The sequence below is a fragment of the Ictidomys tridecemlineatus genome, chromosome 11, assembly GCF_052094955.1.
Source record: "Ictidomys tridecemlineatus isolate mIctTri1 chromosome 11, mIctTri1.hap1, whole genome shotgun sequence".
In the NCBI taxonomy this organism is placed as follows: Eukaryota; Metazoa; Chordata; class Mammalia; order Rodentia; family Sciuridae; genus Ictidomys; species Ictidomys tridecemlineatus.
Genome location: NC_135487.1, coordinates 19,918,272 through 19,930,956, shown reverse-complemented (window position 1 = coordinate 19,930,956; position 12,685 = coordinate 19,918,272). Strand labels below are relative to the sequence as shown.

At 36.5% G+C, this 12,685-nt stretch overlaps 1 protein-coding gene across 34 annotated transcripts in view; it reads right to left on the bottom strand.

Moving 5' to 3' along the window:
- Epb41 (erythrocyte membrane protein band 4.1) overlaps positions 1 to 12,685 on the bottom strand; it is a 169,419-nt gene that overhangs the window by 79,669 nt on the left and 77,065 nt on the right. For all 34 annotated transcript variants that reach the window (XR_013427637.1, XR_013427638.1, XM_078025755.1 and 31 more), the window contains 2 exons: positions 11,436 to 11,645; positions 8,010 to 8,114 (listed from right to left, as the gene is read on the bottom strand). Coding sequence is in view for 32 of the 34 variants with exons in the window: in XM_078025755.1 (XP_077881881.1) it covers positions 8,010 to 8,114; positions 11,436 to 11,645 (315 nt within the window). In the remaining 2 variants the exon portion in view is untranslated. The remainder of the gene's footprint in view (positions 1 to 8,009; positions 8,115 to 11,435; positions 11,646 to 12,685) is intronic.

The following is a 12,685-nucleotide window of genomic DNA, read 5'->3' as shown; positions in this document are numbered from 1 at the left end:
CCCTTGCCTCAGCCAAAAACTCTAAAAACGAATTTTAGTGATATTCAGAAAACAGAAGATGTCCCCTTTACGCCCTCTACCAACAAGGGTGACCAACTCATCTGCCTGCTCAAAGGAATGGGCTTGAACACCACAGTTTTATATTTGATTATATAGAAAGATAGTTACCACAACAGACAATAAGCCCAAAGACTAAGGACTAGCTTCTTTTTATACTCCCTCACAATTAACACAGAAATATTTACTAATACAACTTAATATAAAATTGATCTATAGTATAAAAATTAGGTACACAGTGGTATAAGCCCTGTCAGAAAGGGAGGACCTTAGTCTCTCATTTAGATTAAAGAACTTTAAGTTGTGGTAGATGCAAAAGCAAAGGAAATTTTTAAAAACACTAGTTGATAAATTTTGTGGCATCTCTGAGAACCCTGGTTTATACTATACAATCTGGGAAGCTTAAGGAAGACAACTTTTTACTGCTTTGGAGTGGATATAATCTACAATAATAAAGAACTCCACATTTTCTAATTTAAGATAATCTCTCAAGGTAACCTGAAGCTTCCAAGTTCCTTCCAGGGATTCCATGAGCCATTCTGACTCTAGAGCTAAAATGCCCACCAATTTGACACTGAGATAGCAAATTCAGATTTGTCCCATGGGGACTCCAAGGGCTAAGATAATTTATATAACAAATTATTACTTTTCAGTATCTATACTTCCATAAAAACATTAAAATAATAATGAGCTGGGTGTCATGGTATACCTGTAATCTCAACTACTCAGCAACCTGAGGAAGGAGGATAGCAAGTTTGAGGCCAGCCTGAGCAACTTAGATCCTGTATCAAAATAAAATTAAAAAGGGCTGGGGAAGGCTGGGACTATACAGTGGCAGAATGACTGCCTGTTACGTGTGAGGCACTGGGTTCAATCTTTAGCATCACATAAAATAAAATAAAGGCACGCTGTCCATCTACAATTAAAGAAAACAAAACAAGCAAACAAAAAGAGGGCTGGGGGAGTAGTTTAGTAATAGGGTACTTGCCTAGCATGAGTGAAGACCCTGAGTTCAATCCCCAGCACCAGAAAAAGCAAAATAAAACCTTCTGGAGATAATAAGAATTGACGTGAACAAGAACAGTTACTTTTTTGCTAAAATTATTTAACTCCCAGTATTTTATTTAGCAAACAAATATTGGAGGAATGATTCAATGTAGTAGACAGTGTGGTTTCAAAAAAAAAAAAAAGATTATAAAAAGAGTGCTTGTTCTTTAGGAGCCGTCATTTTAATGTGAGACATGAACAATGAGCAATCGATTTGTTCCAGGTGTGGCCATTACCATGACAGTGCCATGACAGACCTGAGAGTACACTGAGATCACAGAGAACACGCACCAGCATGGATTGGAAGGCAGTCAGGAAATGTTTCTCCAATAAAGTGTCTAGGGGATCTAAACTGAGTCTTGACAAACAGGAGGTATCCAGGCAAAAAAGAAAAAAAGGTAATGAGAAAGTAACTGAAGTATAAAAAGAACGTGATTATTTCTGAATTGCCATATGTAGTTCCCCACAGCTTGAGCTCAGAGGTAAAGAGACATGCAAAACTGAAAAGGAAAATAAGGGCCAGATCAGGGAAGGCACCTTACTCTGTGCTAGGAATATGGACTCCATCAAGTTCTGGGCAAGCAGGAGCCATTAGAGGATTTAAAATAAAGGAGTAGCATGAATTAGAGGAAGCATGCCTAGTGAAAGGGAGACCAAATAAGAGGCTGTTGTGCAGGATGTTAATTGTGGTCCAGCAGAGTATAATGGTTCAGGGAACATGCTTTGAAATCAGTCTTGAATTATAATCTTGCCTTAACCTCTCCACCATTTATTAGCTATATAAACCTTACCTAAGATAATCTTTCTGAGCCTCAATTTTTTCATATGTGTACTTGGTACAAACTACCCTCCTCATGGAGTTATTGTGGAATAAACTATTACACCCATACACATATCAAATATATATACATATATATGACATAATCAGTACTCTATAAATAGCACTGATACAGCTTAGCAAAATGGTGCGATGAGATCAAGTCTATGGGACAGAGAACAAAGAGTCCCTGAGTTCATCAAAGAAGAAGAAGAAAGAAAAGAAAAATAGAAGAGAATGTTAGAGGAAAGAGAACTTAATTTATAAAATGATGAAATATTAAGAAGACAGTTATAGAATTATATTTTACCAGGTATCTTAAGCTGTCCCTTAAAATAACAATTCTGGATAATCTGGTTTCTATTTAAATATTCATCCACATGGAAAATGGGAGGCAAAAGAAGAATAAATGCTATTAAATTGAATGTAGTCTTAATTTAAAATTTTCATTTTTTATAAGAAGAACTTAAGTTTTTTGTTTGTTATTGTTACTGGGGATTAACTGTGGGACATTTTACTACTGAGTTACAACCTCAATCCTTTGGCTCAAAGAGCTTTTGTTTTTTGCTTACAGACAGGATTAGGAGGAAGGGTAAACAATGTGAGTGATTTTCCCCCCAAGAGAAAAATCCTCAATTCATTCATAAATAATTTTAGGCAGAAATAAAATAATGGAAGTATCTATTTAACTCATATAACTTGATTCATAGTCACAAAAATCTCTCAGAGCAGAGTTTGCTTCCTGATCACTTTTCCTTTTCTCTGCTCAGACTCAGTAGGGCAACTGGCCTATTATCATGCAGTAAGTAGGAAAGCAGCAAGTTCAAACCACTCCCTGTGAGGAAAAAGCCACTTCAATAAACTTTCCACCCAGCTCAAGGTACTAGATTGAAAACAAAACACAGATTCAGAAGCTTTTAAAGGAGAGAAGCTACATATCCAAGGATAAACCTTTTCATATACAAAAAGAGGACATCAGAGATTAGAAATGAAAAGAGGATAACAGTATTTCTTCTCATTATAATAGTTCAAATTTTTTCCAACACGTGAACTAATTCTGTAGGTAGAAACCAAGAAAGGAAGAAAGAACAAAGAAACAATAAAGTAATTTAAAATCAAGGAACAAAGAATAAAAAGAAAATCACTTAGGATGGGGGAGCAGGCAAAGAGCTGAAGGAGTAAACTGTGCAAGACGAAAGCCATTCTGATTTTATATGCTTCATTTTTCTCATTTGTAAAATTGGTGGGATGGTTAGGCATGGTGGTGCATGTCTGTAATCCAAGCTACTCCAAAGGCTAAGGCAGAGGATTGTGAGTTTAAGTCCAGCCTAGAGAACTTGGCAAGATCATCTAAAAAAAAGGGGGGGGGTGCTGGGGGTATAGCTCAGTGGTAAAGTGCCCCTGAGTTCCCTACAGCGAAAACAAAACTAGGTGGGTAAGACCAAAAGGCTTTATGGCTCTACTATCTTCTGTATTTCTAATGACCAAAAATTTAGATATAGTCTTACAAGACTACGTACTTCACAGATTTAGTCACTTCGTTAATATGTATATTCTTCTAGAGAGGGTATTTTCTGGAAAGTTGGCTTATTGACAATAGATATAGGGAATGACAGTGTTAGACAAAAGTCATAGTAGGGCATTTTTTGGAATGAGTTCCGGTACCATAGGCCCCCAAAGACCAGACCAAAATAGAGTCACTCCTGCTAAATGTCAGGTAATCAAACTGAAACCTGAAGGAAGAAGTTATATCCTCAAACAGATCAGTTTTTCTTGAAATCAAGATTCTAGTCTGAGTTCACTTAAAAAAAAAAAAAAAGTCCCCTTGGTTTTCACCCTTACAAAAGTAACCTGATGCCCACTGTTTCCCCCCCACTCACACACACACTGTTCTGTTTCCTTATCCCCCTACAAAACCCACTTCCCTGCCCAGTGGGAGCCCTCATTGTGTTCTGCAGAATGGGTTGCCCTATTCATGAACTATATATCAAAGTCAATTCTATCTTTAAATTAACCAATTAAAGTCAATTAAATCTCTAAATTAGTCATAATTTTGTCTTTTTCCAATAGCTAAGACGAAGTCCCATAATCTGGCTAGACACCATCAATTTTAAGTAAGAAGCATAATATTCTTCAGTACACACCCTTCCTAAGAAAAGATTAGGTAGCTTATTCAACCTGAAGGGTGCTCCAGAATGCATTTCCAGATTAGGATCAATAAATTATTAAGCGGAGGCCTTGGTTTGTTGGTAATTTAATTGTGAAATAATACTACTATCATAATATCAATGGGAATGACAAGGCTCCCCGATTGCATGGAAGCCTCACAGCCAGCCCGGTAATCTAGTGTTAGTACTAGTGCTAGTCAATAGTGTTAGTACCTTTCCAAACCCTAATTAATATAAATTTTGGATCAATAGCATTTACCCTATATAAACCCCTAGAATAGCACACTCAGGCAGCAACCCTAATTGGGTCCCCTCTCACCCAAAAGAGTTTTGTTTCTATACATACTTCAATAAATTCTACTCTTATTCTCACTTTTCTTGGTCTATGGATTTCACTCTTCAAATTCCAGACAAGAACCAGAAAGAATAAATTGGCAGTGAGCTACTAGGGTCTGCTGCAACACTGGAGGGCATAGCCCACCATTAAAAGCTGCAATACCTTTGTCAGCACATAGACTCCACCTGTCAGCAGAAGTGGAGAAACTCCTTTTTTTTTATTGAGCACTTACTACATGCAAGGCCATTCTGCATGCTTTCATATAGATTATCTCATCATCATTACTATTTTATCAATGAATGAGAGGTATGAATAATTTACCTAACTCCCAACTAGTAAGTGACAAAGCTGTAGTCTAAAGTGTAACAATATGGGACTGGGATTGTGGCTCAGCAGTAGAGCCCTTGCCTAGCACAACCGGACCCAGGTTCAATCCTCAGCACCACATAAATATAAAGGCATTGTGTTGTGTCCATCTACACCTAAAAAATAAACATTAAAAAAAAAATAAAGTGTAACAATATGTTTCAATTTTTTCAATTAATTTATTGAATGTCTGCCGTATTCGGGGCAGGCAATGTTCTGGGCACCTATTTTCTTGAGATAATCACAACCTAGTGAAGAATGTAAACAACAGCCGAAACAATGGATGAAAACCGACCCACACTAAGATGCAGAAATGTGAAATCTCATAACTCTGGAGCAGGAGATCCTAGTAGCTTGGTTCTATAAGGGCTTGGGGGAAAAGGGACCAAAAGTTATCCAGAAGGATCAAGAAACAGAAAGGTTCTGACCATGGTTCTGCTGGATATCCTTTAAGGACCTGATTTACACCACAGACTGACAATGTCCTGACTATAATAAGCCCTTCATTCCTAGGATCACTTGCCCACAGATCTCCCTGGAAAGGTCTTCTTATAGCTATCAGGGAAATTTAAGGTAGATTGTCCACCGCGCGAACAGCACGCTAGCTTCATACTAGAGGTTGGAAGCATAGAAGTTAACTAGTGAGATCAAAATAAACACACAAACTCAATTTACCTTTTTCTTTGACCAGGTCTGAGACGGCCCTCCCTCTGGCTCCAGCCTGGAGCCACCCGGTGGGGCAGCAAGGCTTACTCAGGACTAGCAGGAGAGAGCGAGAGCATGCCAGGGAGTGGCCTTTTATTGGGGAACAAGAGATTCAGGGGAAAATTCCATCCAATGAAGGTGGAGGGGGACAGCATTCCAAGGTCAGGGTCAGTGATTGGTCTCAGGGTCAATGGTCAGTCACACCCCCACATGGATTAGCTCTCGCACCTAGAGAGGGTGGGGATTAGTTCCGACACAGTTTAGTCAGAACGCCTCACACCCAATCAGGGAGGTGCGCAATCACATGCCAGAATGGCTTCCCACAAGATTGTGATTCAGAGATACCACCTTTCCTTTTCCAGAAATACTTTATGAGGGATATTTCCTTACATAGGCAGGTTTGCACTTTGCTCTTCAGCTTTTATATTCGATATTTTAAAAAACACTTCACACATAAACATAAATAAAATAATTTAATATTTGCTTATTAAAAACTAGGATAGTAGAAACTGCTATAAAGAAAACTTTCCACAGGGCAGAGTATGGACAACACCAATAATGGTAAAAAGTTTTCAATGAAACTGAAAAATTTTATCCCAATATGGACTCCAGAAACTCAACAGCAGAATTTCTTCTGCTGAAACCCTTAGATGAGCTAGCTTCTAGAAACGTGATTCACAGAAAATTTATTTCCAGCAGTGACTTTATTTACTGGGCAAGTTATGAAATTCTTAATTATCCTCAAATGAACCTTCTTTTCCCCCTACAATATAACAATACTCAATTTCTAGACATCAAAATTCTCATTAAGTGAATGTAAGATAAATATTTTTCAGAGTATTTCCCCAGATTCTTGGTAGAATTTTTTAGCTTACAGCTGCAGAAAGTTTTTCACTGTAGTTTTGGGATATTGTTTTATTTTTAAAATTAATTTTAATGTTCCTTTGCTAGTGAGAAATAGTTTTAATAAAAGCATGTTTGATCCTTTAGGGAGACAAAGTAAAGATTAAGTCCTTAAGGAACAATATTAACCTAGTACTTGATGGTAGACACAATTCTTCTGCTAGAATCAACAGTTGTTCACAGGAGGAACAAACTTTTGCAAATTTAGAGGGAGCTACTAGGACTAAATACTTTTACTTAGGCAAATTGTCATTCCACTTCTAGTTTGCACTAACCTAAATAACCTAATCAATAGGGTTTACAGTTGTTCAGTGCTGCTGCCCCTCAACTATATATATATATATATATATATATATATATTTTTTTTTTTTTTTTTGGTACCAGGGATGGAACTCAAGGACACTTAACCACTGAGTGACACCTCCAGCTTTTGTTTTTAGACAAGGTCTCAGCTAAGATGCTGAGGCTGGCTTCGAACCTATAATCCTCCTGACTCAGCCTTCTGAGCCAATGGAATTACAGGAGTGCAGCACCATGCCTAGCTTCAATTTTTCTTAATAATTTGAAATCATCTTGGAAAAAGAACCAATATTTTATAAAAGCTGCTCTCCAGGACTCCTCCAACCCCTGAGCAGCTCTCTAGATTCTTCTATATTCCTTACCTCCAACATTCAGCCAGCCTAGCTGGCTCTCAGTTCCTCAAACGTCACTCTCGATCGTAGGTCTTTACGCAGCCATTCTGTCACTTCACTTGCCCATTTTATCCTTTAGATTTTAGTATCCCCTCCCCAGAGAAAACTTCCCCGGCCATAACTCCATGACGTCCTGTATTTCCTTTAGTATAACAGTCATCACACCAGGAGTCAATGTCATCTTCATACTGAACTGGAAGCTCCAGAGGGCAGGGGCTATGTCTTCCTTAATCACAGCTCTATTTACAGTATCCAGTACAGCACACGAAACCACTTGTTAAAAACTGGACTTAAGTTTTCATCAGTAGATTATGCGAAAGATTTGCAATTTCAATTAATTGGCGCAGGAAATTCAAGCGTTCTGAGGTAAATGCCTGCCTTTTAACCTTTCTTCCCTCCACCGTGAATGGGTGTTGCCACCCATTCTTCTCCTTTCAACACAAGTTAACAACTGGTTTTCTTTAAGATTGGGGAAAATGTCAATTTGTTACATGATTCTTTTAATAATATTAGGAGTTTATTCTCTTCAATAACATTGCTCGTAAATTATGTATCATAATTACATCCATTCAACAAATATTTATTATAAACTTCCTATGTATCAGATACAATACTAACTGCATAATATATGAAGTTACTGGCATCTGTTTGCTTGCAAATTAGGGCATATACCTCTTTACTTTCCCTACTGTTTAAAAATATATGATAGATACTTTCTCTCAATGATTAAAGAACACACTAGCAATAGTATTTGCTTTGAAGGTAATTATAGAAGGAAAATAGCAGGAAAATCTGAGAAACCAGAACAGAGTAAGTACACTTAAAGAGACAGGTGTAACTACATTCTTAACAACAGTAACAACAACAAAGAATTCAAATAATTTGTCAGCTTCTTACACTGCTCGTAGTCTCCTTACCTTAGAGCTTACACTATCCCAAATGGCTAGACCAAAGTAGTCTTCCTCCAAAAGATTGAGGTGTTCACATACTCTTTTAAGCAAATCTTGTCCCTTAGCATGTTTCTGCAATAAACAACATATTTTAGTTGAGGTTTCTTTTTTCTTCTTCTTTTTTTTTTTGCAGGGGGGCTACCAGGAATTGAACTCAGGGGCACTCGACCACTGAGCCACATCCTCAGCCCTATTTTGTATTTTATTTAGGGACAGGGTCTCACTGAATTGCTTGGTGCCTCATTTTTGCTGAGGCTGGCTTTGGATTCACAATCCTCCTGTCTCAGCGTCCCAAGCAGCTGGGAGACTTGCCCGGCTGAGGTTTCCTCTTAACCTTGTTCTTATCATCAAATGAAATAAACTGTTACTTTTTACTTACCTCTTTTATCTTTGGTTATTAAATTTCAGGTGGCCACACAGTCTCATAGAACAGTATGATTTAAATTACTGTCTTTCAATTCATCAGCTTACATATGCAACACAAGAATAGTACTTTGGGACACAGTTTCAATGCAAATCTACCTTTCCTCTACCTCCCATCCCCCATCTCCATCATAAACATACATTCTTTATTTGGGGAGCAATATTTCCTGAAACATACAGTGGGCCAGTGCCAGTCCCTGCAACCAGCTGAATCAACTGTCAATGCTCACAATTAACTGTGGCTGTGGAAATCCTTAGACCATCATTTTCAGAACAAATGTCCCAAGAGAAATATATATAACATAAAATTCTAGATAGCCTACAGACACTACCTGTTGGAACAGCTCTTTCGGTAGTGCTACAAATCATTTTAATATTTATTTACCTTCAACGTCAAACAACTCACAAGTTCTTGGCACTTATACTCCCATTTATAGAAAGGAAAGGCCCTAATTTAGAGGCTGTGATTTAGAGGTAAAACGTCCTAACTCCTTCATTCATTAGCTTAAAAAACTAAGCAGCTTCAACTAACCTGAGCCATTGCAACTAATACCAGCTTTCTTATCTATAAAATTATAAGAATATTTATACCTGTCCTACCTATTCACAGAAATTGTTGAAAAAAATTGAACATGCTAATGCCTTCTGAGAAATATATAAAAATATTTCTAAAAATTAAAATCAGGGCTGGGGATGTGGCTCAAGTGGTAGCGTGCTCGCCTGGCATGCGTGCGGCCCGGGTTCGATTCTCAGCACCACATACAAAGATGTTGTGTCTGCCGATAAATAATAAATATTAAAATTCTCTCCCTCTCTCTTTAAAAAAAATATTTAAAAAAAAATAAAAATTAAAATCAGTATTGGGGATGGAACCCAGGGCTTTGTGAATGTTGGGCAACTGCTCTATCACTGAGCAACACTGCCAGCCCTAGGAATCTTTTTAGGCCACATAGATGACACATTCTCCACTTAATGAGTTATATCAAATGACTATTAGTAATTCATACAAATGTTCATTCACCTCATTCTTAACCCATTTCTAGCTCATCATTCTTTTCTTTTTCCTCCTGCTTTCACTACAAATGACAGAAGATGAGTTGAGTATTCTTCATATACAGGTCCCTAATTCCCTTATTCTTAATTTTAAAATCCAGTTCTAAAAATAAAAAAATTTTTTGGGAGCGAAGGGGGAACTAAAGTTCATTTGGAGGAAATTCTGCCAAAGCTATAAAGAAGCTACTTATGGTCTTCAGTTATCCGTCTTATGATGAATCTTCATGTATTTCACTATAGAAATACATTTAAGCCCTGCAGACACAGCTACAGACCCTATTGGGTGTATTGAGAAATCTGTGAAATATGCAGAATACATACTTATCACCTTTCTAAATTTCAATCTATTCTGAATTCTGAAACACATCTGTTCCCAAGGGTTATAGATACAAGGATCCATATCCAGATCTTGGACTGAATAAGAATGAATTAATGTGGAATAGCTTTCCTATCTCTGCACTAGCTAGTGGCAAGAAACAGAAAAAGTAAATTCTGGGTCTCTCCTAGGTTTCCCGGTGCAGTAGCTATCTTCAAAGGCAAAAGTAGATTTTTCTTGATTTCCTTTTCAAAATTTAGAGAGAGAATACCTATTACTAAATATAACATAATATTTTAGAGTTTGTATTTGGATATATTTGCTTTTGCACAAAATTCAATTTAGAAATAATTTGTTGTATACATAAGATATAAGAAAATGTGAACAGCATGTTTTATTCATAAAAGCTATTAGTAACAATCACAATAATTGCTCATAGTTCAAGTATATCATAATTGGCAATTACTGCTCTAGTTTCAAAAGTTAGTTAATAGATGCTGTATCTTAACTTGTCCCGAAGGAGCAAAAGAGAAACTGAATAACTCTGACATTTTAATTCAATACTGATTCAATTAATTATTCTTTCATAAAATATTAGGGAATTTTAAGAAATGGTTTATTTGATCTACATTTTTATATGCTATCTCATGGCACTAAAGACATACAATAGATAAAGATTAAGATTTAGGTCTGGAGGAACAGAAATGTTACAAACAGAATTTTTTTGACAAACATAGGGAGACCTGAATCTAATATCAGAAATTGAGGCTATCTTGGGAAATCTAGTCATCAAAAAGAACTCTATAATAACAAATACATCTATTTTAAAACCAAAAAATAGAGCACATTTTATTGCAAAAGTAACACATGCTTAAGTAACAAGATAGAGAAAGAAATTGGAGAAATAAGATTCACTCATAATCTTCTCGCACCCTCATCTCCAGATAATCACTATTAACATTTCAATTCACAGAAATAGTCATCAGACCCAGCCACATTGATGTTTATAAACAGGTCACAATAGCTAAGCTATGGAACCAACCTAGGTCCCCTTCAACAGATGAATGGATAAAGAAAACATAGTATATAAACACAATGGAATATTACTCAGCCATAAAGAAGAATATTATGGTATTTGCCGGTAAATGGATGGAACTGGAGACTATCATGCTAAGTGAAATAAGCCAATCCCAAAAAAAACCAAAGGTTCTCTCTGATATGCGGATGCTAACACTCAATGGGGAGTGGGGCAAAGAATAGAAGTTCATCAGATTAGATAAAGAGGAATGAAGGGAAGGGAGGGGAGATAGGAATAAGACAGTGGAATAATCAGACATAACTTTCCTATGTTCATATGTGAATACACAACCAGGGTAATTCCACATCATACACAACCACAGGAATGGGACATTATACTCCATGTATGAATAATATGTCAAAATGTATTCTACCTTCATGTATAACTAAAAAGAACAAATCTTATAAACAAGGAAAGAAATAGTCCTTAGAGTGGGCCTTGTCTCAGGCAAAGGCACCATTTATCCCAATGACATGAAACAATTTGTAAGAGTTCTGGCTACTGGACATTAAAAGGCACTCACCTCCACGACACATTCATAAACTGTGTCATCCAACAAAGAAACCTTGCAGTGCATGTTTCTGTGTCGTCTGACTGATTTCTGGGAAGCTTTTAATTCTCTTTCTGTTTTTGACTCAGGATCTTCTTTTACTTCTGTTTTGGAGCACTCTTCAATTCCTTCTCCTTCCTTAGTTTCAAAATCTAGATCTTCTCTGTGTTCTTCCTGAGCTGGCTGCATGTCCATGGCATCATGAGGTAAGTAATAAAGACATTTTACAAAGTGTGTTGAATGAATATAGTTTTACCTACAATAATTCTACCAATAAAAATACTAAGTGAAAAAATAAAAACTATTAAAGCAAATACGTGGACATTAATATTAAGTGATTATTTTTATTAAATATATTATGATCCCCCAAAAGATCTACAGACTTCACTATTCTCAAAATTTCTCAGATAGAATTCCATCAAATTAATAAATGATGGTTTCAGGTAAATTGTAAGACATCAATCCCTTGCTCTCAATGTTATATATTCTTTCTGACTATGACATTATATGATATTGTTAAAGTCTGTCAAAACTTCATCATCTTGCTAGGCACATGCCTGTAATTAGGAGGTCAAGGCAGGGGGAATCACAAGTTCAAGGTCAGCCTCAGCAACTTAATGAGACCCTCAGCAACTTATCAAGACCCTGTCTCAAAGTAAAAAACTAAAAAGGGCTAGGGATGTGGCTTAGTGGCAAAGCACACCTTAGTTCAGTCCTCAGTACAAAGACAAAAAACTTTATCCTCTCTGTCCCATGCTCCTAAATTTTAACAAAATATGAAAAATTATGCTGTATATGTGTAATAAGAATTGTAATACATTCTGCTGTCATTTTTAAAAAATCAATTTAAAAAATTAAAACAGGGGCTGGGGTTGTGGCTCAATGGTAGAGTGCTCACCCCGCATATTTGAGACCCTGGGTTCGATCCTCGGCACCACATAAAAATAAATAAACAAAATAAAGATATTGTGCCCATGTATAACTTAAAATTTTTTTAAAAATTAAAAATTAAAACAAAAAAAGAATTACATAAAATATTACTTGCCACATATTCTCAATTTTAACAATGGGATCTATTTTAGCACATTGAACAAATATACATAATAGGTTAAAGACTACCTGTTAACTCCTTCCTACCAGGAACAATCATGCTAAATGTAAACAAGATTCAAAGATGGAAAAAACACATTGAAATCTGGGTCACCTAGGATAATCATTAAGTC